This window comes from Dipodomys merriami, unplaced genomic scaffold (assembly GCF_024711535.1).
Source record: "Dipodomys merriami isolate MVZ:Mamm:240054 unplaced genomic scaffold, mDipMer1.0.p SCAF_12, whole genome shotgun sequence".
NCBI classification, from domain to species: Eukaryota; Metazoa; Chordata; class Mammalia; order Rodentia; family Heteromyidae; genus Dipodomys; species Dipodomys merriami.
In genome coordinates this window covers 46,956,818-46,982,436 of record NW_027202493.1, presented here as the reverse complement: position 1 = coordinate 46,982,436, position 25,619 = coordinate 46,956,818, and the positions used below count along the sequence as shown (strand labels likewise).

At 59.8% G+C, this 25,619-nt stretch overlaps 2 protein-coding genes and 1 long non-coding RNA gene across 14 annotated transcripts in view; 2 read left to right on the top strand and 1 right to left on the bottom strand.

Annotated features, from left to right (window-relative positions):
* The window catches only part of Arhgef10 (Rho guanine nucleotide exchange factor 10), a 79,142-nt gene extending 76,247 nt beyond the window's left edge, over positions 1 to 2,895 (top strand). For all 7 annotated transcript variants that reach the window (XM_070016838.1, XM_070016839.1, XM_070016841.1 and 4 more), the window contains one exon: positions 1,249 to 2,895. In XM_070016838.1, coding sequence (XP_069872939.1) covers positions 1,249 to 1,766 — 518 coding nt within the window. In that variant the 3' untranslated portion in view covers positions 1,767 to 2,895. The remainder of the gene's footprint in view (positions 1 to 1,248) is intronic.
* Positions 2,896 to 12,159: 9,264 nt separating this feature from the next.
* Kbtbd11 (kelch repeat and BTB domain containing 11) lies at positions 12,160 to 23,869 on the top strand. Of its 5 annotated transcripts, none has more exons than XM_070016832.1 (3): positions 12,160 to 12,207; positions 20,634 to 20,714; positions 21,271 to 23,869. In XM_070016832.1, exon 3 carries the CDS (start codon positions 21,645 to 21,647, stop codon positions 23,601 to 23,603), a length of 1,959 nt encoding a protein of 652 aa, XP_069872933.1. In that variant the 5' UTR covers positions 12,160 to 12,207; positions 20,634 to 20,714; positions 21,271 to 21,644; the 3' UTR covers positions 23,604 to 23,869. The 5 variants fall into 5 exon arrangements, with proteins under 5 accessions (XP_069872933.1, XP_069872936.1, XP_069872931.1 ...); XM_070016830.1 differs by lacking the exon at positions 12,160 to 12,207 and adding an exon at positions 13,196 to 13,668; XM_070016835.1 differs by lacking the exon at positions 20,634 to 20,714 and having other exon boundaries at positions 12,163 to 12,207.
* Positions 19,201 to 22,582, bottom strand: LOC138823443 (uncharacterized). 2 transcript variants are annotated; one of them, XR_011370804.1, is made up of 3 exons: positions 22,530 to 22,582; positions 20,970 to 21,167; positions 19,201 to 19,280 (listed from the first exon to the last, which is right to left on the bottom strand). It is a non-coding gene; the product is annotated as an uncharacterized lncRNA (long non-coding RNA). The 2 variants fall into 2 exon arrangements; XR_011370803.1 differs by lacking the exon at positions 22,530 to 22,582 and adding an exon at positions 22,164 to 22,315.
* Positions 23,870 to 25,619: the final 1,750 nt, after the last annotated feature.

The following is a 25,619-nucleotide window of genomic DNA, read 5'->3' as shown; positions in this document are numbered from 1 at the left end:
GTCCTTTTGAGAACATACTTCCTGTCACTTTCACTGCTGTCGGTTAGTCTCCATCGGTGGAGAGGGCCTTTTCCTTAGCTGCTAAGGCAAGGCTCTGCTGTGCCCTCCCGGCCAGGGGCACACTGCTGGTCCTGGCGTAGCTATGTACTTGCATCCAGAATGAGAGTCCCTCGTTCACTCAGAGAGGGAGAGCTCTCTCAGGAAGCAGACCAGTTTAGCAGCAGGCATGGTACAGAAGGAAGCTCACCCAGCCATAGTGCTTTACAGCATGAGACTAGAAACAACCTGAGTGTTCAAAGTTAGAGATCAGAAGGGGTTTTAGAAAATAGTGGCTCATGCCTATAATCCTAGCTACTCAGGAGGCTGAGATCTGAGGATCGCAGTTTGAAGCCAGCCCAAGTAGGAAAGTCCATAAGACTCATATCTCCAATTTACCACCAAGGCCGGAAGTGGAGCTGTGGCAAGTGGTAGAGCTATGGACTTGAGCAAAAAATCTCAAGGACAGCATCCAGGCCTTCAGTTCAAACCTCAGGACTAGCCCACATGTGCACATACACTTTGTCTTTAGTAGGGAGAAGCAGGCAGTTAACCAATGTCGTGGAGAGCTTTCAAAGACACTCTCTGTGGCCTTAAATCCCATTGGTTCTCTGTCATCTGGGAGAACACTAAGAGAAAGGGATCTGTTGGAATCTGGACACGTGTGGGTGGGCAAGTCTCCACTGCTCCCCAAAAGAACAATCCAGAGCCCTACTTTGCCTCAGCTACTGGAAAATGACTATTTTATAACTCCCGAAGCGTGGTAATGGCTACTAGAACTGACTTCTGCCAAGGAGTACATGATTGATTACATGATCGCCTTCAGGTTTTATTGCCGTGGTTTGTTGTTCTGATACCGAAGGGTTGAGTTCAAGTCTAGTCAGGCACCCTACCACTCAAGTCACACTCCCAAACCTTTTTGCTTTGTTTGTCTGGGCAGCCGGAGACTGAAGTCTTACCTCTGCCGTTTTTACCTGGGGCTACAGGGACTGCTGTGCCCAATTTGTGGTTGAGGTCGGGTGGGGAGAGGGGAGGCAGGATTATAGATCAGACTACCATGCTTGCCCGTGTATAATCCTTTACAGGCTAGGTCCTAACTGTGCTGACATGGCCTCTGCCCAGTTGGGCTGATGCTAGGTTAGGTCCTGTGCTTTCTTCCCTTTCCCCACAGTATTGTCTGTTCTAAAAGACATTTATTGGTCCTCTCCTTAGGAAGAGGCATGGTCTCCTACCATGCGCATCACGGTCCTGTCAAGTTCATCGTCATGGCCACGGCTTCACCCCAGAGGGACAAAGATAGAGCCAGGGATGGCCCAGCCCCAGGCCTGGAGGCTCAGGATGGAGACCAGAATGCTCTTCCGGATGAGGGGCCCACGTCCTGCCCTAGCCAGAGTGGCCTCGACACAGCCACAGCTGTTTGGTTGGGAGAGTCCCCAGGGTTGGTGACTCAGAAGAGTGACCTGTCTTCCTCCTCCGGGTCCCTGAGCCTGTCCCATGGCTCCAGTTCGCTAGAGCATAGGTCGGAGGACAGCAGTGCCTGCGACCTTCTGAAGGATGCTGCCACCTCTCTCAGGAGTGGAGTGCAGTGGTCTAAGAGGGCCAAGGCCAGCTCGGCCCTGGTGGTGTGCGGGGGTCAGGGCCACCGCCGTGTGCACAGGAAGTCCCGGCAGCCCCAGGAGGAGCTGGTGTCCTCAGTGATGGTGTGGCAGATCCCACTGCTGAGTGCGTAGGGGAAGTAGAGGAATAGCCCCCCCCCCACCTGCTGGCATCCCAGTGCGATGTGAGGGGACCCTGGCTCTCAGCGGAGCACAGGCCCAAGCTGCGGAGCTCACAGCACCCGGGACCGCCGCAAACAGTGCTTGGAGAAGAAACCAATGTGCAATGTGTGAGGGCAGCTCTCCGGCCTGCCCGCCCTATACCTCCACACAGACTCACCAGAGACGCGGAGGGATGGCGAGGGAGAGCACAGGAGTGCAGATGGCCCAGCGCCAGCTCCAAGCCTAGTGCTGGGGGAAACGCAACTATTCACTAGTGTAGGGACTTACTAACAGTACTCGTAACGGTTTCACTTGACTCGAATTTACTACTTTTATTTATATTTTATATTTTTAAATTCCAAAATGAAATGTGTAACAATGTAAGAAGGCTGGTAGCCCAGGCAGTCCAGTTGGGAATTTGCACTTGGGCTACTGCGTGTGCTCTAGATTGTAACCAAGACATGTTTTATATTTAAAAATTAACAGTCATGCTTTAGCTATGATAATACTTAATGTTTCACAAATCGTCTGTGCTTTGAACCAAATACTCAGTTAACATTGAGAGTCAAGTATCAATGCCAAATGTGCTTGCCTTCTTGTGTTAAGTAGCATTCATGTCCATATTGCAGGAAAAATGTGCCCAAAGTCTCAGCTGTTCTCCACACCTTTCCCTCTCCTGACGGCCTGGAGTGCTGTGGTTGGAGCATTTGTTCCAAGTGTCCTGAGGTGCTGTCCAGTGGCTGTGCTGCTGCCCATGGGCCGGCCCAGCCCCTCCGTGCCTCTCTTCATCCCTTCCCTCCATTCCTCAGTGGAGGGCACCAGATGTGTTTTGCACGCAGGTCCAGATGCCTGAGAAGCTGTGAGGCTCCGTGTGCTTTAAGTTGCATCAACTTCTACTGGATGGTTGGGTGGATAACAAGAAGGAAAAAAGGCCTCACACAAGCATTTACCAGAAACAAACTTCTCAGCACTTTACAGATAACCAAAAATGTTAATTTTATGACTTAGCCAACTAGTTTCCAAATTACATATATTCTCTCAAGTGTTCTTAAACTGTTAGCTGCTATCTTGTTTCATGAAGTAAAACCTTTTTCTCTAACAACACAGTATTACCAATTGCTCTTTTCTGTCCATAAAGCACAAGGGCACCCCTGCACAGGGGACAGCTGGCCTGTGGGCTCCCCGTGGTGCCACTGTGGCCCGTTGGGGAGGGGCTCTGGGAAGGGCCCTTCAGGGACCGTGCCATTCCAGTTTTCCACGACACTGCACAGGTAAGGGAAGCAGACATGTCTGCAGACTTCGTGCAGGCCCTGCGAGGTCCTGGGGATGGGACAAGGACACCAGCCGTTGGGGCCATGCTTGTCCATCCTCCATCTCCTAGAGCCACTGGTGCCTCCCAGCCAAGTGAGTGAGCACTGTCCAGCGAGAGCGCAGGGCACGGGGAGTGTGACCGTGACCTCACCCCAGCCTGCTGAGGCTCTCGGGTGGCACAGTGCGGTGAGGCAACTGACCAGCAGTGTGGCTGCCCCGTAACTGCCCCTCCTGCCCTGGGGTGTGGCGGGCTTGGATGCCTGCTGCTCACACAGGCCAGGGCCTGCAGCCCTGGCCCATCCCTTCTCATTTCCTGCTAGAAGCTTCTCTCACCTGGGCAACTTCCCAGAGCCAAGTCTCCCAGGGGACAGAGAGCAGTGCCACCAAGCTAGTGGCTGCTGATGTTGGCTCTGGGAAGTTCTTGCTGGCTGTGTCAGAAACCCCTGTCTAGCTCTCCCAGCATCTCCCCTCTATATTCACATTCCATACACACAGACCACACACTAATACCTGCTGGTCTCCTGCCAGGGCTGTTTGAGGTGTTTATAGGCATGGAAACAGAGGAGACAGCTGCCGGCCACTGTAGGTGTGGGCCTCTGGGCTCCCTTTGTCTTGGAGAAGGACTTACCTTTGACAAGCAGGGTTTAAACACACATTTCTGGAGATGTGAGCATTTTCTCATCTGCACACCAGGGTGGATGTGTGTCCCCCTGTACAATGGAGGCAGACATGTCCCCTGAATACCGGGGTGGACATGCGCCTACCCCACAGCAATGCTATGGAAGGGCTTGACAGGTGCTGCTCCTGGGACACTCACTTCTGCACCTTGTGTGGCTCTCATGGACTCCAAGCGAAGGACTAGGTTATTGGGTGTCCTCTGTGGCTGGGGACAGGCTCAGTGTCCTTGGGAACCTTGCCACAGTGACCATCCAGGAGTGTAGAGGCCATCTCTGGCTAGAGGCAGGGCTCTTGAGACCACCTGCAGAGGGAGTGAGGCCATACCCTCCCTAGTTACCTGGGCAGCATGAGAGCAGGAAGCAGGACAGAGGGTCAGGATGTAGAGGGCCCGGGCTTAGCACCAGACCATCTGCTCTGTCTGGCGTCTGGCCAGGGCACAAAGCAAAACCCAGACAATACCCACTGAATCTGGTGTCAAGAGATGAGGCCTTTTTAACTCCCTACCATGTACACAAGGGCCATGGGAGCCCTGGCCAGCAGGCTGGAAGGAGGTCATTTAACCTGGATTGTCCCTTTGTAAAATCGGGGGGTTCTGGGGCTGGGAAGGTGGCTCAGTGGTAGAGCGCTTGCCTTGCATGCCTGAGGCCCTGGGTTCGATTCCTCAGCACCACATAAGCAAAAAGAAAAAAGCCGGAAGTGGCACTGTGGCTCAAGTGGTAGAGAGCTAGCCTTGAGCTGAAGAGCTGAGGGATGGCGCCCAGGCCCAGAGTTCAGCCCCACGACCGGACCCCCCCAAAAAATCGGGGGTTTCTGAAGGTTCTGGTTCAGATCAGAATCACCACTGGGGTGTCTGCATGGTGGGATGGGGCCTGTGCCTCTTGCAGAGGTCAAGAGGCTGGCTGTGCACAGGGTTCTAGAATTCTGTCTGGCACCACTGGGAAGCCAAAACAGGGAGGTGTGTGGGGGCTGGGGGGCTGGAGGCTGTTGCAGTCACTGCTGCAAAGACCTGGGAAGACGTGGGGAACACCAAGAGCATACAGGCAGGTGGCACATGTTCAGAAATGGGGCACTGTGACTTACGGCTGTAATCCTAACTACTCAGGAGATTTCAAGATTATGCCTCAAAGCCAGCCTGGGAAGGAAAAGTCCTTGAGACTCTGTTCAGCAAATAGCCAGAAATGGAGCAGTGGCTCAAATAGTAGAACACCAGCTTGGAATAAAAATGAAGGCAGGGCTGGGAAGGTGGCTCAGTGGTAGAGTGCTTGTCATGCATGCATGCATGAGGCCCTGGGTTCGATTCCTCAGCACCACATAAGCAAAAAGAAAAAAGCTGGAAGTGGCACTGTGGCTCAAGTGGTAGAGTGCTAGCCTTGAGCTGAAGAGCTGAGGGACAGTGCCCAGGCCCAGAGTTCAGGCCCCAGGACTGGACCCCCCCCAAAAAAAAATGAAGGCAAGGTTTCCAGGTCCTGAGTTCAAGCCCCAGTGCTGGCAATTTAAAAAATGTGGCTCAGTCGTAGAGTGCTGGCCTAACATGCATGAAGTCCTGGGTTCGATTCCTCAATACCCACACACACAAAAAGCAGGAAGTGGCACTGTGGTTCTAGTGAAGTGCTAGCCTTGAGCAAACAGAAACTCAGGGACAGTGCCAGGCCCTGATTTCAAGCCCCAGGACGGGTAGGGGCAAAAGGAAAGCTAATTTTACATTTTTCTCTAGGTAAATAGTGGAGGGTTAACTATTTTTCTACTTAAGGGAGAAAAAGTATTGCTTTTCAAAAATACCATATTAATACATGGCATTTCTGTTCTTTGCCTAGGTGAGTGGGCCTCAACAACCCCACCCTGGGAGACAGAGGCTGGAGCTGTTTCTGGGGGTCACTGCTTGTAGGGGGAGAATGGGTGCAGGGAGAGGCCGGGGGGGGGGGTCACTCAGACACCTGCCAGTGTGGTCTCTGCTCAGGGAACATGCGGGCTCATCTTAGCACTTCTGTTCGATGTGGAGTTTTTGAAACTTGTTGTTTAGGTACAGGATAGAATTTTCATGGAGATGGGCACTTCTGAAGCACTCATCAGCTCAACCTGTGTTCCCTGTTTATCCTCAGCAGGCTCAGGAGGTAAGCTCAGCAAGGTTGGAGGCAGGCCTGCCAGGAAAGAGCTGCTGGTGCTGGGATGTGTCTCTGTAGACCTTATTATAAACACATTGAACATATGTGCATCCAGATTTACACAAGGGCAGACTGCCTCCTTCATATGGTTTCCCACTGGAACTTCACTGGTGAGTTCCTCAAAGGATTGTATTTCTCTAGATCGGGCATCTTGGTCCACGGTTTTTACCACCTAGTGCAGACTGGGACAAGTATAGGGAGAGTTGTGAAGGTCAGAAACTCAAGATTGGGCCACCACACCTGCTCAGAGACCACAGGTCCTGGACAGCACGTGGCATCACGGAGAAGCCACCATGTCCGCTTGGGGACTGCAGGTCCTGGACAGTGCAGAGAGGAACAGAGTATTTGCTGAGGTCCCTGCTTTTTTTTTTCTTTTTGTACTGGTTCTTGCATGGCTTTTTCACTTCTGATTGGGAGACTACCACTTGAGCTACACCTCTACTTCCAGCTTTTTTTTTTGCTGGTTAATTGGAGATAAAAGTCTCTCAGATGTATTTGTTCAGGCAGGCACAGCAGTGTGAGTCTCAGATCTCTGTCTTCTGCGTGGCTAGGATTGTAGGTGTGGGCCACAGGTGCCGTGAGATGGCGCTCCTGTGGCTCCATTTCAACTCCACCCACAGACCCTGCCTTAAAACACTGCAGTGGGGCTGTCTCTACCCTCAGGACCGCACAACTTCAGCTGAAGTTTGAGTTGGGGGTCTTCACGCTGTAGCACAAGGGTCCTTAGGCAGACTGTGGGATCAGGGGTCCTGGGTTGCTTCCCAGCCACACATCCCTATAGGCACGCTGTGATGACCCCGTGTGCCACCACACTTTCCTCCGGAGAAGGCACCGGGAAACTATCCCAGCTGTCTTCCCCACCCAGGGAATAATTTGTTGTTTCAGAAACAAAACACAAGGAAGAGTTGTAGGAGAAGAGGTGGACCAAGAGAAGCCTTCAGGAGACAGTGAAGCAGAGGCGGCCAGTGCTGACCGGGAGAGGTGTCCTAGAGTGGGGCTGGGCCAAGAGAGGGCCTGCTGCCCAGCAGGGAGCCCTGGTGGCCACACTGGCAGGACTGAAACTGCTGGGTGCCAGAGCAGGAGCGGACTTCCCACAGCTGCTGGGAGGGTGTGGGTGCTGGAAAAGGGCTGCACAGGCTGCTTGCAACTGGCCAGGATGGGAGCCATGCTCTGTGAGCCCCACAGGAAGCCAGGGTAGGGGGACAGGTTGGCGTGCTGGCCACACTTCCTCCCCAGAGCCGCCTTCTCACCACAGGGTCCTCCTGCTGGAACACAGCCTCTAGAAAGAGTGGGGGGAGGGGGGGAGGCTTCCCTTCCTGGACAGCCAGTGCTGACCCATTTCCCAGGACACGGGGAGCAAGCCAATCCCCAGAGAATACAAAGGCTAACCAGGGCGGCAGCTCTGTGAGCTCAAAGCCACATCCTTGAAGGTAGGTTTTCAGGAGAGGCCAGCCAAGGGTGACTTTTCAAAAGCCCTACAGACACTTGCACTTTTTATCTCAGCAGTAGGAAAGAGGCCCACTGTTCAGAAGACAAGGTATGTTTGCCAAGTGCTGGGGTTTCTGCTTACAATTATGGAAGGAGCCTAGAACCACTTCAAACAGTGCCTGCAACTAGTTCTTCACGAGTGCAGCAAGACCACTGTGGGAAGTCTGGGTGCAGGGGAGTTCCAGCTTCCTGCCACACCCAAAGTGTGGAAGCAGTGGGGAGGAAGGGAGGTGGGAGGGGCCCCTTTCCCCATTCCCACCCTTCCTCCATGTTTGTGTTTCCTGAGGTCCCCACCCACACCTACAGGTTGCTGTCCTGAAACCCAAACAGGAGCCGTGCTCAGAGTTGTGTGCCAAGCTGACAGTGACCTGCCTGACCTTGCCCTCAACGGCTTTGCACTTCCTGTGTATGGTTTTAGTGGTGCTTGAGGGTACTAACCCTGCCACTGAGCAACATCTCTGGCTCCTGAGAATCTGTGTGTAATGGATTGAGTTAAACATTTTAGCTAGTCAGGTGCTGGTGGACTCATTCTAGCTACTCAGGAGGCTGAGATCCAAGGATCAAGGTTCAAAGCTAGCCTGGGCAGAAAAGTCCCCATGAGACTCTTATTTCCAATTAACCATTCAAAAACTGGAAGTGGAGCAGTGGCTCAGAGTGGTAGAGTACTAGCCTTGAGCAAAAATGTAAGTCCCACAACCAGTGACAAAAATTTAAGCTGTTACCAGGCCGGACAAACTTGAAAAGGATGGCTTGTACAAAAAGGACATCCCAACACACACACACACACGGGACACCAACATGGACATGCAGTTGCTTGGGGTGCTGAAGACAGCAGAGCCCTCCTTAGGGTTCTGGAGGCAGAAGTCACATCTCAGTGTCCTCAGGCCCTGCTCACCTGGGAGTGGTGTTCCTTATGGGCCCCCTGCTCCACCTGGGGGTGGCCTTCCTTGTCGGTCCCAGATTCCTGTGTTCTGTGACAAAGATACCCACCACGGAGCCACGGGCTTCTCCGTTTTGTTTTTTCTGTGGGTCTGTGTTTCTTCCTTAGGGACATCAAGCAAGTGTACAAGGCTAAACACCTTGTCCTAACCTGATCACTTCTGTGAAAACTGTATTTCCAACTCTGGACATATGGAGACATGGAACCATGGATACAGGGACTCATGGATGCCTGGTTCCATGGACACACAGACCCATAGATGCATAGACAGACACATGGACGCACAGATGTATGGGCTCACAGACATAGATGCACAGACCTATGGATGTATGGACATATATATATATATATATATATATATATATATATATATATATATATATATATATATATATATATATATGCATTCTGAGGTATGAGCTTGAGACTTCAACTCATTTTTCTTTTTTTGCAGGGCACAATTCATCCCCTAACAATCTTTATGGATTACCTTGGGGCCTGGTTCAAGTCCTGGGACTGAGGATTTACTAATTCACCCTATGTGAATTAAAGAGGACTTGAAAATTTCAACTTTTCATAGTCCTTTTAGAACCGGTAGTGAGGTCAGTAGCTTATTTGGATTTTTATTTTGTTAAGCCTTGTGTGGCATCAAGGCCACTGCTAATGTTCTTTTAAGAAGAGATTTGTGTGACCAGATGCCCCTGTGTTGCTGAGGCCAACATGGCAGTCAGTACTCCGGTTTCTGGTGTTCAGCATCTGCTGTGAGGGTTTCATAATACTGCAGGCTGTGCATCTGCAGCCCACCCTGGCCCCTGCCCCATTAGACAGGGTGGCTACTATCTCCAGCCAAGCCACTTCTAAGAGGCCTGTTTCACAAGCACATTTAATCTCTGGTTACGTCTCAGCTCCTGGACCGAGGGTGGATCAGGGTGGTGAAATTAAGCTGTGGGATGTGTGGGGATGCTGATTTCAGTTGTTAGCATGGTTTTTGCACTGGGCATTTGGATTTTGTGCCCACAGCACTCTTGCTTTGCGTTCTAGGGCACAGTGTTCTTATTTAGAAAGCAGAATTGCCTTGTGAATACAAACAAGGCTTGGGGCTATCCAGGATGAGAACTTGTGCCCAGCACATGTAAAATGTGACCAGGAGGGAGTTTCATTCATCTGAGCACCAATCCTCTGCTGTCCATGGAACTGTACCGAGTGGTACTCCATAGACTACAGCTGTACTAAACACCATGGGCTCTGCCTCCAACACATTAATAAATACTAATGAATATGAACACAAATTCTGACATTTTGACTCCTTTAAGCTTATTCTCCAAAAATAGGTTGACTAGGACTCATAAATGTCAGTGTAATGTTCTGACTTAATTCACTTGATAAGGATTTCCACCTACTAGGCTAGAATCTGCCTGCTGCAGTTTGCTGAAGGTCAGATCTACTCAAAGCCTGGAGTTCACAGGAACAAGATCCAGGGCAGAAAGCAGGGCCATTCAGTCCAACCTGGCATTCATCCCTCCCTCGTTTGTTCAGCAACCACTGAGTGTAAGTTCACCCTCAACACACAGTACTGGACCGTGGAGGACACAGACCTAGTCATCTCTCTTCTCTTCTTGTCAGCACAATGGAGAAACCACCACAAACCAGGGGCCCTGTGGATGGGCCTGGGACATGATTGGTTGGTGCAGGGTAGGTCTGGGACACAATTGGTTGGTGCAGTAGGAGCCTGGGACATGATTGCTTGGTGTAGGCTGAGCACACTTGCCCTAAACAAGTGTCCTGGGTTCTCTGCAGCCTGTGGTTTTCTGAGTACAGGGTTCTTAGGCCTGGGGGTCCCTCAGCTCATTGGAAGCAGAGCTCAGGGTCTGAGGTGCGCTTCCCAAAGTTTAACTCAGTTCCTAACCTCTGCAGTGCCCATCCAGTGGGCATAGCTGGCCTCTGGAGGCCCCACAGGCACAACTGCACTTTTACAGAACATGGACTGGGTGTTTAAGGAACAAGGAATATGGCTTCGTGCCAACACACATCTTCTAATTATTTTCTGGTGCCAAGGAGCTGAAAGTACTTACAGTAACCGGCCCCTGACAGCTGTTGCCTCACGGGGCAGTGCATGGGGCTCTGGGATTGCGGGAAGCATTGAGGCATTCTCTAAGGTCTGGCACTGCCAGACTATGTTGCAAAGCAGCGCCCACATCCCACGGGACCCAGACCAGTTTCCTGAGGGAGAAGAGGGGCATGCAGCCCCAGGGCTGTGTGAGGAAGGGGCGGCTACACGGGACACCAGACGGAGGCTGAGTGAGAGGTGCAGGCCTGTAATCTCAGCCACTTGGTTGGGGGCGTGGGGGCAGACAGTGGGAGGATTTGCCTTAGGTCAGTGAAGGCAAAGGTTAGACAGACCTCATCCCCATGAAAAGAGGGGGCACGGTGGGGGCCTGTGATCTCACCTATTTAGAAAGCATGGACAGGAGGGTTGTCATGTGGGACGGCTTTGGGCAAAAATTCAAGACCCTACCAAACATGAAGAAAGCCAAAGAGGTCTGAGGGTGTGGCACACGCGGCACAGCACCCACCCACCGGTCCGCGGGCCGGGTTCACACCGGGAGTGTGAGGGGCCCGGTCCCTGTGTGCGCACCACCGGGGTCCCCAACCCGGGCGGGTTCTGGCCCTAGACGGGTCTTTGTTTCCTAGTGATGTCTTAGCAGTCTGTCGGCTCTGGTCTGGTCTCCGGGCACCAAGACCAAACGACACCGACACCACCGTAGGACATAGCCGGGCCTGGCGCTTCCTCCCTCACCGAGCCCACATCCGCACCCCGCACGGGCGCCTTCGCGGGACAGCTGCCTGCGCCGGGGTGAGAGCGTTTCCAGAGTATCAGCTGGGGTGGCAGGTGGAAGGCGCAGGGGGGAGAGGAGCCCGCGGCCTGGGGGGGAGGGGGCGGCCTGGGGGGAAGGGGGGGCCCAAGGCCCAGCTGGGGGGGAGCCTGCGGCCCAGCGGGGGGGGGAGGAGGGGGCCGCGGCCCAGCGGGGGGGGGTGTTGGGGAGGCCGCGGCCCAGCGGGGGGGGTGTTGGGGAGGCCGCGGCCCAGCGGGGGGGGGTGTTGGGGAGGCCGCGGCCCAGCGGGGGGGGTGTTGGGGAGGCCGCGGCCCAGCGGGGGGGGGTGTTGGGGAGGCCGCGGCCCAGCGGGGGGGGAGGAGGGGGCCGCGGCCCAGCGGGGGGGGGAGGAGGGGGCCGCGGCCCAGCGGGGGGGGGAGGAGGGGGCCGCGGCCCAGCGGGGGGGGTGTTGGGGAGGCCGCGGCCCAGCGGGGGGGGAGGAGGGGGCCGCGGCCCAGGAGGGGGTCGTTTAGGCCGCACTCAGGACGCGTCCAGGCGCCAGGGAGCGTGGCCGGCCTGCCGCAGGGCGGTGCCGTGGGCCTCCCGCGCGGGGCCCGCGCACGCGGGCGGCGGGTGTCCGGTCACGAGCCGCGGCCGCAGCGCCAGGCCTCGGTGTTTACCCCAAGACGAGCGCTCCCCTCCTCCGCGGGGGCGCGGGGCCGGGCCTCGGGTCCCCGCCGCGGCCCGGGGCACCGCGCCTCCCCCGCGGGCGGCGGGCGGCGGATGGGCGGGCGGGAGGGGGGGAGCCGCGGCGGCGCCTGGCCCCGGCGGCCGGAGGCGCGGCGCTCGCACAGGTGCGCGCGGGTTCTTCCCGGGCCCCGCGGCGCTCGCACAGGTGCGCGGGGAGCCGCCCGCGCATGCGCGCCGGGGACCCCGGCCGCCCGCGCGCCCCGGGCTCGGGCGGGCGCAGGGGTGGAGGGAGAGCGCAGGGGTGGAGGGAGAGCGCGGCGCGGCGAGGCGAGGTAGGGCCCGCGGGCCGGCGAGGTCCAGGGCGGCGGCGCCGGACCGGAGGACGCCGCGGCGGGAGGGCCTGGGGACGACGCCGGCGGGGGTGGGCGGGGGCCGGGGTAGCGGGGGCCGAGGCCGGGCGGGGGCCGGGGTAGCGGGGCGCCGAGGCCGGGCGGGGGCCGGGGTAGCGGGGGCCGGGGTAGCGGGGGCCGGGGTAGCGGGGACCGGGGTAGCGGGGGCCGGGGTAGCGGGGGCCGGGGTAGCGGGGGCCGGGGTAGCGGGGGCCGGGGTAGCGGGGGCCGGGGTAGCGGGGGTCCGGGGTAGCGGGGGCCGAGGCCGGGGTAGCGGGGGCCGGGGTAGCGGGCGCCGAGGCCGGGCGGGGGCCGGGGTAGCGGGCGCCGAGGCCGGGGTAGCGGGGGCCGAGGCCGGGCGGGGGCCGGGGTAGCGGGGCGCCGAGGCCGGGGTAGCGGGCGCCGAGGCCGGGCGGGGGCCGGGGTAGCGGGGGCCGGGGTAGCGGGGGCCGAGGCCGGGCGGGGGCCGGGGTAGCGGGGGCCGGGGTAGCGGGGGCCGGGGTAGCGGGGGCCGAGGCCGGGGTAGCGGGGGCCGGGGTAGCGGGGGCCGGGGTAGCGGGGGCCGAGGCCGGGCGGGGGCCGGGGTAGCGGGGGCCGAGGCCGGGCGGGGGCCGGGGTAGCGGGGGCCGGGGTAGCGGGGGCCGAGGCCGGGCGGGGGCCGGGGTAGCGGGGGCCGAGGCCGGGCGGGGGCCGGGGTAGCGGGCGCCGAGGCCGGGCGGGGGCCGGGGTAGCGGGGCGCCGAGGCCGGGGTAGCGGGCGCCGAGGCCGGGCGGGGGCCGGGGTAGCGGGCGCCGAGGCCGGGCGGGGGCCGGGGTAGCGGGGGCCGAGGCCGGGCGGGGGTCGGCCCGGCGCGGGCGGCGGGCAGTCGCCAGGCTCGCGTGGCGGGGCGCGGGCGGCGGGCGCAGCCCTGGTCGGGTCGGGCCGGGCCGGGCGCCGCGGGCGGAGCGGAGATCCCCGCGGCCCTCCGGGGACCCGGGAGCCCGGGCCGGGGCGGTGGGCGGCCGTCCGAGGCGGGCGCGCTCGGGGCGCCGGCCCCCTCGCCCCGCCGGCCCGGCAACGTTAGAGCTGGAGGCTCGGACCGGCGCCGCGGGGTAAGCGGCGGCCCTCGTCCCCGCGCCCCTTCCCAGGCGCGGGAGCCCGCAGCAGGGCGCCATCCTCCCCCAGCCGCCGCCGCTCCTGGGTCACGCAGGCAGGGCCGAGCCTGTCATTAGGGAGCGGAAGACAAGGAGTTAACAACAGCATCTGCTCGCTGCGCTGCACCGACGAGTTTGGGTTCCTGAGGATCTGGAGCCACCGGGCCCCACCGGTGTCCGCTCCGGACCTCGAGAGCACTTCCCCGGGACGGAGCCCGCATCCCCACACCAGCTCCTAACTGTTGCTCGGGCGGGACTGTCGTGAACTCCGGTACGGAGCACACTGCGCTGCCAGGGACCCCAGGCCCTGCGGCTGGCAGGCCGCCTGGCTCCCAAGATAAGGGGCTTTCCAGTGCCTGCCCTGGGGTCCCATTCCAAACACCGGTGGCCTAAGTGGCTGTGCAGGTCTGGAAGCGTTTGGGCAGCTGTAATGCAGACGCTGAGCCCCTGCTTCTAGCCTGCAGCCAGGGCAGACCTAGATCTGGCCGTCACCGCTACCCAGAGCAGCTGTGGTCCATGGCCCCCATCAGGCAGACCAGGTCTGCCCTGCCCGGGAGGCCGGGGATACTGTCTCAGCAGTAGCCTTGATTTTGACTTAGCTCTGGAAATTACTGTAATTATGCTGAAATTACAGGGTTGGCATGGTACGTACTTGCAGAGTATACTGCAACTTTTAGAATAAGATTAAAGGAATAGGAGTTTGTATTTCCCAGTCATTGGACCTGACAAACAGCAGCAGCATCTCTCTCTGGAGGTGACAGATTGGATGCACATTTCCTTCCTGGGAATGTTTACTGATGCCTTCTGTGGGCCAGGCCTGACCTTCAGTCCTGAGGGCCCAGTGTTGACCCACGCTTGGCCCCCAACCCTGGTATCTTAGACTGCACCACCAAGAGGATATTGTATATGGACTAGTACTCTGGAGGGAAGAAATAAATTCCCACAAAAGTGTAACAGGATGGGAGGTCGGAAGTGCAGAAGGGTATGGCAGAGGAGAGGGTGGGTGAGGAACAAGGCCAGTGCAGGTCCACTCGGCGGCACTGGAGCAGACCCGGGGCTCTGTGACTTGATCTGAATCCTATACATTGGTTCTGCTTTGTGCTGAGGGCTAAGCAGACCAGCGCATGGATCAGTTTTACCAAACCAAGGCTCTTGAATTCGTGGCACTGTTAACTTAGAGGATGCAGATACAGGCTCCAAGCCATCACCATCATCAGCACTCAGTTCTGAAGCGTGCACTTCCATGTGCACAGCCTCTGTCTGGGTTGGACCCCTCTCCTGCTTTGCTAGCTGTGGTCTCCACTCATCTGTGTTTGATTGGCTCCTGAATAAGTGATCTAAAATTTAAAACACAAATACTATGACATGGAAGCTTCTTGTTGTAGTGGCTGAGTTCATAGTTCTCAATGTGAGCAAGACCCTCATTCTGGGTATCCTGGCTGTTTATTATGACCCTTGATACAAACCTTCCTAGTAGTGGATTAGAACGTCAGCCTTCGTTCTGAAGCCCCTCCCTGGGTCGTCCGGGCAGGGGCAGCTTGCCTGTGTTTCAGGGCATGCAAGGTTTGAAGGCCAGGGCTGCTGCCTGTCCGTGGGAGGAGCCCTGGGCCATGCGTATGTTCTGTTCACCCGCTCTTGGGCTCCAGGCCTTCCTGCAGCTAGGCCTCTCCCAGGGTCATGCTTGCTCAGGATGCGTCCCGAGAAAGCAGAGCCAGGTGGAAGCTGGGTCACCTTCAAAGGAAGTCATGGAGGGTCACTTCGCTGCAGCCACTGCTGCTGGGTTGAGGAGGATGGGGACCCTGGTGCTCCACAGATCCACAGCCGTCTTTGGGTATTGTCTGCCAGTCTGCCCTCCAGCCATCAAGTGCACGTGTCTCCCCTGAAGCCGAGATCCAAGACCCAAGTCTCCCCTTGTGGGATCAGGGCTGGCCTCCCAGGTCAGGTCCTTACTGTGGGAACTCAGAGCTGCAGGTGTCACTTCAGCCGCTTGTCCACTGAAGATGTTGGACCCCTGCCCTCATGAGGTCAGCACAGGGCTGGTGCTGCGGACCCTGGAACTTTCCCCCAGAGAAGCAGCCAGTGTGTGTGTGCGTGTTGAGAGATTCCATGTCACCCAGTGCTAGGCAGGCATAGTGGCATGTGCCTGTGGTCCCCAGCACATAGGGAGACACCGATGGAGAGCACAACCCAGGCTGGCACCGGCATAAAGTGAGACTCTACCCTGAACATAGCCAGTGCACAAAGGGCTGGCAGCGTAACTCAAGTGGTAGAGCATCTGTGTTGCAAGGGTGAGCTCCGTCCCCAGGGCTGCCAATAAGGGAGGCTAACAGCAGGGGAAGGGGGCAGGGAACAGACGGGGGGGGTGCGGGGGGTGGTGGTGGTGCCATAGTGGTCTTGACATACAGGTGGCATCACTGCTTTGGCTGGCCTGGTGTCTGGGATGATTCTTGCCTGGTTTCTCGGGGCTTTGGCTCTCAGAGCTGTTCTGAGTCGTTTTCGGCCCTGAGCTGATGGGTCTGTTGGCCTGTGCCCTCCTGCTGTGCCTTGGGTCCGTGCGTGCGCCACTGGTGACAGCTGGGCTGACAGCGCATCACCCCCACAAGGGCCTGCTGTGCCTCTCCCGGGGTCACAGGTCCCGCCAGCACAGGGTCTTCTCCCACGGCTTCCCGCGGGGCCGCGGAGAGCTCCACAGACCCCTGAGTCACGCAGGGCCCGGCAGCCTGTGCTCGCTGCCTCGGGGCCACCCTCAGAGGTAGGTCCCCTGGTGCTCGGCGCAAGGTCATGGGCAGCGGCACCGAAGATGAAGCCACACGTGAGAAAATCATCTGGTTGCAAGGGAAGACAGAGAACCACCGAGAATTAATGAAGTGGCTTTATGCTCCCCCTCCAATAATTACAGTGGAACAAATTGTCCAACAGAAGGAGGGGTGGTTTCATGGATTATTTTTTACAATAAAACCCAATTACGTAGGCTTTGGAGAGACTTCATCCTTGAGCACAGAGCCGACCTTCGTGCGGTATTCCTTCTGTTCCATGGAGACTCTGCCTGCCCGAGGCGTGGTAAGTGTGGCATGCTCTGACATCAGCCGTGTCCCAAGTGTGTTCTTGGGTCTGTGGAAGCTTCTGGATGAGATTCCTACAGGAGGCACTTTGTAAGATGCCTGCTCCAAGGGCCAGGCCAAACAGCAGGACCCCTTGCCCAAGTCCCCAAAGAGAAGTTACCCAATGGCCGGAACGGCCGCTGGGCAGGAGAGTGTGGCATGTGGGCACAGGGCTTGGGCCCTGGAAGCTGTTTCTGACATTGGAGCCCCTGCTGCCGTGGTGAACATCGGGAACCCATCAGCGAAGATGGCCTTGCCACACTGGCATTCGGTGCAGACATTGCCCGAGCCCTCACGCCCTCTGCTCGTCCCTGTTCTACATCTGTCCTGCGGACCTGGGGGTGCCCTCCCCTCAAGGGGGGTGTCGGTGTGGAAATACCACTAGGATGCCCGTCCATCACAGGACTGACATGGGAATCCACGTCGGCCGCTCCTCGGTTGGGGGGATGTCTTACTATGTATTTGCCAAATCGGGCCCCTTGCTTTCCAAGGTCACTGTGGATGATTGGTGGCGGCCTTTCTAAATGTACTTGTCAGATATGTGAGATGCTCACGGAGTTTGTGAAGGTGGCAGATGGAGGTGTGGGCTCCTCCCATCATGCTGAGGGAGGGCACTGTGCAGACAGACAGGCTTTGCATCTGCAGCTGCCCCGCAGCCTCGGGGCTACAGGACAGGAAACTTCTTATCCAAGTCAGACCGCAGCTCTCCATGTCCACTTCAGCAGGGGCTACCCTATCGATGAGCAAGCAGGTCGGAGTTCATCTCATTCTCCTCTAGCCACCCTGCTGGTGGGGAGGAGAGACCGTGGCCCGCTCAAGTTTGGTCTCTGCCCTGTTTGGCCTCTCGTGTCTCCTGGGCATCACACGGGACGTGGGCTCCGAAGGCGGCGGGGAGCTGACTAGAGTCGGGCATCCTCCCCAGACGTGAGGCTGTGGCCTGCTGTGCTCTCAGGGCTCGCAGTGGACCTGGGGCCATGGTCAGTGGGGGGAGGGTGCCTGGGGACGGGCACACGGCCAGGTTCACTGCCTCCTGCCTGGGGCTTTCCCAGGTGCACCTGGGACAGGGAAGGGCAGAAGGTGACTGGACAGCTGATACCCAGGGAGAGCTGGGGTCTGAGAGGCATGCTGGCCAGCGGGGCAGGTCCCACAGCATCTTAATGCATGTGGCTCTGTGCAAAGCTTGCTTTTGCTTTTGCACAGTCCCTTCTGCATTCCAGCCGTTTTTGTTGCCCTCGTTAACATTCTTTTGCTGGGACCATTCATTTGCCCAGTTGGCATTCCTTTGCTCCACCATTCATCCTCTTGTACACCAGCACCTCCCAGTGTGAGGGATAGAGCAGTTGACTTCATCTGTGTTGGTGCAAGCTCTATCTTTTCATGGGGCCCATGCACACCAGTGGCTACGCAGCGATGAACTAAAGAGATGTCTGCACCACCGGCTGCAGTGACAATGACAGCAGAGACCGGAGCAGGTACATGGGGCAGGACTGCAGGATGGGGAACTACTCTGGCTCAAGGAGGACAGGCGTGTGAAGCAGCACACCGCCTGACAGAGGCTGTAGTGGACACAGCACCCCTCACCCCAAGGGTGCCATTGGGGGGCCCAGCTCTCTGTGTGCTCCTGAACAGGGGCAGCCGCGGCGGTAGAGGGAGTCGTGGGGGGAAAGGGAGTGCCAGGGATGGACGGCTGGCTCTGTTCCCCAGACAGGCTGAAGGAGCCAGGATCGGCCTCTGGGCTCCTGATCATGTAAATTCCGGTTGTGGTGCCGCACCCAGGAGGCCCTGGTCCTGGGAAACCTGTGATCTTCTGGATTGTGCACAGGTACAATGCAGGAGATGGGAAAACTGGCCACAGAAGTCCCCGAGGCCATGAACTAAGAAAATACACCTGGCCAGAACTACTCAAAAGGAAAACTGTTAAGCCCCTAGAACTGTGGACACAAACATCCCAACCCAAGATATGGTCTGATGACTAACTGGGAAAGCACATACGATCTTTTAAAATTCACTTAAACAGTGAAGACAGACAAATTTTGAGACATTTTTGAGGTATTTATAAGGTCCAGAAAAAGTCTGTTTTCCTCTACAGTGTGTTCTTGTTTTTTGGTTGGTCATGGGGTTTGAACTCTGGGCCTGGGCGCTGTCCCTCAGCTGTTCAGCTCAAGGCTAGCACTCTACCACTTGAGCCACAGCGCCACTTCCAGTTTTCTGGTGGTTTATTGGAGATAAAGAGTCTCACCGACTTTCCTGCCCGGACTGGCTTTGAACCATGATCCTCAGATCTTAGCCTCCTGAGTAGCTAGGATTACAGGTGTGAGCCACCAGTGCTTACAGTGTGTTCTTATGAAGTGGTTCCTACCTAGAGTGAAGGGAGCCTCATAGAGTGCATCCCCCGCCCAGTCCACACTTGACCCTCCTTCCCCCAAGGTCACTCCCCTCTCCCTTCCTTGGCTGCATTCACCCCCCCCCCGCCCTCCCCCCAGGGCATGCTGCACTGGCTGCTCCCACCTGGCTTTGCTGTGCTGCGGGACTGGAGCTCCAGAAGCACCCGGCTGGCCTCCCTGGTCAGGTGGGCCGCGGTCAGCTCCTGGTGACGAGGACAGCACGTGGGAGCCCAGGCCTCTTAGAGCATCTCTGCATCCGAAACCAGTCACGATGTGGGGGACAGTCCCTGGCTCCCAGAGGTCCACAGTGACTGGACACAGACACCGTCTTTGTTCGTTTAGCAAAAGTGCCATTTTCTTCATTCCATATGTTGGAAATCCTATACGGCTTCTTAAACCTAACGAGGAACAAGGTGATCTACGTTGAGGACTTAGCTGCACATAAGAACAGTTTGCTTCCTTTGGGGACAGGGCTGCTGACAACACTCAAGGCAAAACCAAAGCCATGGGTGGTCTTGGAAAAGAACAAACAAAAGAGGAGCTTGTGTTTTTTTTTTTTTTAATGCTGCCTGAAAAAGGCCTCCCCACTCCCCCAGGCGCTGGGCATCGGACGGGGGCAGTGCTCCCAGAGCTGGGGACAAGAAGTCAGAAGAACACCTCTGGCCTTCATGGAGGGACAGCTGGGACTGCTCATCAAGGGCTCTGTGACACATCTGACGGGTGTGTGGTGTGTGGTGGGCAGGCCTGGCTGTCTCCCGGGCTGCTCATGAGAGGCACTGCTGGGGTCCAGCGAGACTGCAGAGTCTTACACTCAGACCAGATGACTGCCAGCTCACCCTGCCACCTATGCCAAGGGTGCGCTGGGAAGGGCGCCCTGTAAACTGAGCTCTGCCCTTCCCAGCGTGTGGAGTAGGTGCCGGCTCCATCCTAGGGACCAGACCGCTTCTTGGAACAGGAGAGAGCAGAGTGCTCACGGTGGTGGTGGGACCAGCTCATGCATGTGGGCGTGGGTAGCCTCCCGTGAGACACACGCTCCCCACACGCTTTCACACCATCAACTGCACTTCAGGGCCTGGAACCCTGAACCCCCGTGTGCAGCATCTGCTGGGCTGCGGGTGCTCTGAGGCTGGGGTGGGGTCTGCGATCGGAAGGCCACTCACCAGCCCCGGACAGACCAGCCAGAGAGAACTGGGGTGGTCCTCAGATCCTTTTCCAGGGTGGAAGGGAGAAGAACTAGAGTACAGTGTTCCCGGGGTGAGGGTCTGTGCTTTACAGAAGCAGTGTGGAAAGAGGGCAAACAGGCAGCCCGCTCTGCTTAGCTTCAGGAATTGGGGCGTCCGTGTGTTTGCGTGTGAGACGGGCAGGGTGTGCCGACCTGTCCGGCGTCCCAGCTGATCAGCACGGCGCTTCATCTCCCGTGTTCCGCTCACTGACCCAGCGTCCCCACTCCCCAGAGGAGCCAGGGTTTCAGGTCACTTGCAGACATTTCCCGAGGGGCGTGCAATAGTGCCTTACACAGCACAGTGAGTATGCCAAAGGTCACACGAAGACTTCTGGCAGGGGACTGAGTATCTCAAACTTCCAACTTGAGAACGTGCAGGGAGGATCGTGGGAAAGCACTTTTGGTGACAAGGTGTCTCAGGTCACCAGGGGGCGGTGAGGACAGGGCATGGTTGTCCCATCTCATTGGAGAGGTGTGCTTGTCTCCCTGTGTTCTTCAGGAAACTTTAACTGGGGTCTCACTTCCTCAGGCCCCTCCCGGAGCTTCTGGAAAGATACTGCCACACTGTTGGACTTGATAAGACTTACAGCTCCTGCCCCATTCCTCAGAGGTTTGGTCTAGGTTTTCTATTCTTTGTGCTTGTTTTTTGGGGGTAATTTCTAAGGAAGTTTTTCCAAGACATGATTCCAAGGAGGCCCTAGGTCCTTGTCAGGAGTGGTTAAGGGAAGTGCCTGGTGCCTTCCCACACGTTAGCAGGTCCCCTGAAAATACTGAAGCAGGTTGTCACTAGTGAGGGAAGTCCACAAAACCGAAGAGCCCTGCTCTGCCTTTCCCCATGACGTGTATGTCCTACTCGGTTAAGTACCGTATGGAGGAGGCGGAGAGTGGCTACCTCTGGCCTGTATCACAGCAGCTAGGTAGAGGTCAACCTAATGACTGTAAGGCCATGTGTGTCTGCTGATGCCTGTTAGGTGAACTGGGTTTTCCTTCCTCGGTCTCCAAGTCCGGATGCTTTTGTTCCCAATTCTGCAAATCTTGCTGACCAGACTCTCTGGCCATGGATCTGTAATGGGAGATGGGGAGGGAAGCAGGGGAAGGGGGGACGTGTCAATGGGAATAACCTTGCTCAGTGGTGAAATTAAAGCCTTCCCTCCCTCTGTAAACAGGAACAACAGAGGATGGGGAAATGGAAACAGCTGCTCATGACAAAGGCCGCTCCTGAGGACCCAGCGGGAAGAGGAAGGCCCCGGATGCCCCAGGAAGTGTGATCCACAACCCGCGAGCCGCGGGCCCCGGACTGACGCGCAGCAAGAGTCGCGGGGGAGGAAGGGGCAGACATCGAGTCTGGGAGCCGGGGCTTGTGCAGACCTCGGAGCGGAGCTGCTGAGTGGACGGCGGCCCCTCTGGCATCGCGGGCCGGGTGCTCAGCCTCCGAGGCCCGCAGTCCCCCCTCCCCCGCCGGATTCGGAGGGCCGGGCGCGCCCTGCCGGCGGGAGGAGGCGCGGACTGAGAGCTGGCCTGGTGCCGGGGAAGGGCCGCCATGGAGAGCTCGGCGGCCCCCGGCGGCCTCCACCCGGCGGATGACCCGGCCCGCGGGGCCTCGGGGCAGCAGGACGCGGCGGGGCCCCCGGCGCAGACTCCCTGCGGCCTGGGCGCCTCCCTGTGCTTCGCCGCCGCGGAGGACGAGGCCCCGCGGGCCCGCGCCGTAGCCTCCGCCACCCCGCCGTCCCGCCGCGGCGTGGTGGACACGCAGCGGGAGCTGGGCGCCGGCGCCGCCCGCGCGGAGGAGGGGCCGGAGGCCCCGGAGGAGGAGCGCGCGTCCCGCCCGGAGGAGAGGACCCCGTCCCCGGAGGAGGCGTCCGCGTCCCGCGCGGAGTCCCCGTCCTCCCCGGAGGAGGCGTCCGCGTCCCGCGCGGAGTCCCCGTCCTCCCCGGAGGAGGCGTCCGCGTCCCGCGCGGAGCTTGAACCCCGGGGGGAGGAGACCCCGTCCCCGGAGGAGGAGCTCGAGCCCGCGCCCCCCGCGGCCCCCGGGCTCGCGCTCGCGCTCGGGGAGCCCGACCTGGTCCTGGAGGTGGCGGGCCGGCGGCTGCGGGCGCACAAGGCGGTGCTGGCGGCGCGCAGCGACTACTTCCGCGCGCGCGCGTCGCGGGACGTGCTGCGGGTGCGGGGCGTGGGCCCGGCGGCGCTGCGCCTGCTGCTGGCCGACGCCTACGGCGGGCGCATGGCCGGCGTGCGGCCCGACAACGTGGCCGAGGTGGTGGCGGGCGCGCGCCGCCTGCAGCTGCCCGGGGCCGCGCGGCGCGCCACCGAGGCCGTGGCGCCGCAGCTGAGCCCGGACAACTGCGCGGCGGTGCTGGGCGCGGCCAAGCGGCGGCGGCTGGCGGAGCTGCGCGACGCCGCCTACCGCTTCATGAGCGACCACTACCTGGAGGTGCTGCGCCGGCCGGCCGTCTTCGGGCGCCTGTCGGGGGCCGAGCGCGAGCTGCTGCTGCGCCGGCGCCTGCGCGCGGGCCGCGCCTGCCTGCTGGCCGCGGCGCTGGCGCCCGCCGCCGGGGCGCGCGCGGGGGGCGCGGCGGGGGCCGCGGGCGCGCGCGGGGAGGCGGCCGCGCTCTACCGCTTCTGCGCGGCGGCGGGCGCGTGGCGCGCGCTGGCGCCGCTGCCCGAGGGCGCCCCGGCGCGCGGCTGCGGCCTGGCCGTGCTGCACAACTACCTGTTCGTGGCGGGCGGCGTGGCGCCCGCCGGCCCCTCCGACCGCGTCTTCTGCTACAACCCGGCCACGGGCCGCTGGAGCGCCGCGCGCCCGCTGCGCCAGGCGCGCTCGCAGCTGCGGCTGCTGGCGCTGGACGGGCACCTGTACGCGGTGGGCGGCGAGTGCCAGCTGGGCGTGGAGCGCTACGACCCGCGCGCCGACCGCTGGGCCGCCGTGGCGCCGCTGCCCCGCGGCGCCTTCGCCGTGGACCCCGCGGCCGCCGTCTGCAACGGCGAGCTCTACGTGTCCGGCGGCTCGCTGTTCGGCCGCCTGCTCAAGTACGACCCGCGGCGCGACGAGTGGCAGGAGTGCCCGGGCGGCGGCGGCCGGGGCCGCGCGGCCGGCCTGGTGGGCCTGGGCGGCTTCCTCTACCGCTTCGAGCTGGGCGGCGCGCGCGGCGACGCGCAGGGCGCGGGCGCGCTCAGCGTCTGCCGCTACCACTGCGCCGCGCGGCGCTGGAGCCCGGGCACCGCGCGCCTGCGCCCGCCGGGGCCCCCGCGGCCCTTCCGCTGCGCCGCGCTGGACGGCGCCGTCTACTGCGTGAGCCGCGCCGGCACCTGGCGCTTCGTGCCGGCCGCCGACGGGGAGCCCGGGCAGGACGCGGGGCCCGGCGGCCACTTCGAGCCCGAGCCGCTCGGGGCGCCGCTGGACGTCCGCGGCGTGCTCGTCCCGTTCGTGCTCCGCCTGCCCGACAGCTCGGACCCGGACCCGGACCCGGACCGGGACCTGGACCCGCAGGCCGAGGCCTAGGCGGCGCGGGCCGGACGTGGGCCCCGAGTGTGCCCCCAGTGATCCCGAGTGTGCCCCAGTGCTGCCTTAGTGCCACCCAAGTGCCCCAGTGCGCCCGACTGCCACCCGAGTGCGCCCCAGTGCCGCCCCACGCCCTGGGCACCGCTTTTGCTGTGCTTAGTTTAGCTTAGTGGAGCCTGCGCGTGAACCCTGGGCCTGCGCCTAGCTTTGCTGATAACCCGAGGGGCACCTGGGGGTCTGGGATTGGGATGGGGCTCAGGGCAGGATGGAGAGCTGGGGAAGGGCGGGGATGGGGCTCAGGGCAGGATGGAGAGCTGGGGGTCTGGGATGGGGATGGGGCTCCGGGCAGGATGGAGAGCTGGGGGTCTGGGATGGGGATGGGGCTCAGGGCAGGATGGAGAGCTGGGGTGCTGGGATGGGGCTCAGGGCAGCGTGGAGAGCTGGAGAAGGTCGGGGATGGGGCTCAGGGCAGGATGGAGAGCTGGGGGTCTGGGGTGGGGATGGGGCTCAGGGCAGGATGGAGAGCTGGGGTGCTGGGATGGGGCTCAGGGCAGCGTGGAGAGCTGGGGAAGGGCGGGGATGGGGCTCAGGGCAGCATGGAGATCTGGGGGTCTGGGGTGGGGATGGGGCTCAGAGCAGGATGGACACCTGGGGAAGGGCGGGGATGGGGCTCAGGGCAGCATGGAGATCTGGGGGTCTGGGGTGGGGATGGGGCTCAGAGCAGGATGGACACCTGGGGAAGGGCGGGGATGGGTCTCAGGGCAGCTTGGAGAGCTGGGGAAGGGCGGGGATGGGGCTCAGGGCAGCGTGGAGAGCTGGGGGTCTGGGGTGGGGATGGGGCTCAGGGCAGGATGGACACCTGGGGAAGGGCGGGGATGGGGCTCAGGGCAGCATGGAGATCTGGGGGTCTGGGGTGCTAGGATGGGGCTCAGGGCAGGATGGAGATCTGGGGGTCTGGGATGGGGATGGGGCTCAGGGCAGGATGGAGATCTGGGGAAGGGCGGGGATGGGGCTCAGGGCAGCATGGAGAGCTGGGGTGTGGAGATGGGTCTTGGGGATGGGGTCCAGTGGCAATGGCTGGCCCTGAGGAAGGCAGGGGCTCTGGGTTTGCCCCTCCAGTCAGTGCAGCCCACTGCCTTGTCTTGGAAGACCGAGGGCCGCAGTGGGCAACAGTCTGAGGCCGGCGGTGAGGTGGGTGGGTTTTGCAGTGTTTTTGAGTGGTGTTTCAAATTGTAAGGGACAGAGGTAGAGGATTTGTGCCCTTCAGTGCTCTAGTATTGGCAGGCCCAACTCCAAAACAAAGAGCTACCGAGGGTTTAAGTCTTGCATCTGTCAGGCCATGGTGAACCCCGCATCTGTGCTCAAAGCAGAGGCTGTGGGTCGCCCCACATCCGCGCTGACTGCGGACTGCTGACAGTCTTGGAGGAAACCACGGGCCTTTCAGGAAAGGCTCTGTGGGGCCTGGGAGCTGGGGAGGCTCATGAGCGTACGTTGCTCATGATTATGCACAAATGGAGAGTGTCTTCACACCTGGGCAGTCACCCCAGAGCCCACGTGGTTTGCTTGGCTGGGGGTCCCCACAAGGGGTAGGGGAACAAGCGCTTGTGACAAAAGGAAACATTTGTTGTTTTAAAGGAATGTGCAGTCTATAATGTACATTTTCTCTAAAAACTACTAGTAATGCTAGTATTTAAAGAAAATGGGTCCAGGCTAGCATTTCCACTCCGTCAATACCACCGCTGTGATTTTTGCCTGAGAAATAATTCCTGTGGGGTTTGCTGTTGAAGTTGAGCCTCCAGAGCAAAACCTCTCCTTTGGAGGCCAGGAGTGGTCTGAGCCCGGGCAGGCCCAGCTGGGGCGCCTGGGTGCTGTGTGGGGACTTCCCTTAGTCTTCCTGCGGGGACTGCAGCTGTCCCCTGGAGTACACAGTGAATGGAATCAGCATGTCTATTCACTAGCATCATTGGTGTCTGGTCAACCCATTTTTAAACCATCTACAACATTATATATCATACT

Bases quoted from the DNA above. Each gene is read 5' to 3' on its own strand.
- Kbtbd11 (XM_070016832.1), top strand. From the start codon at position 21,645: ATGGAGAGCTCGGCGGCCCCCGGCGGCCTCCACCCGGCGGATGACCCG.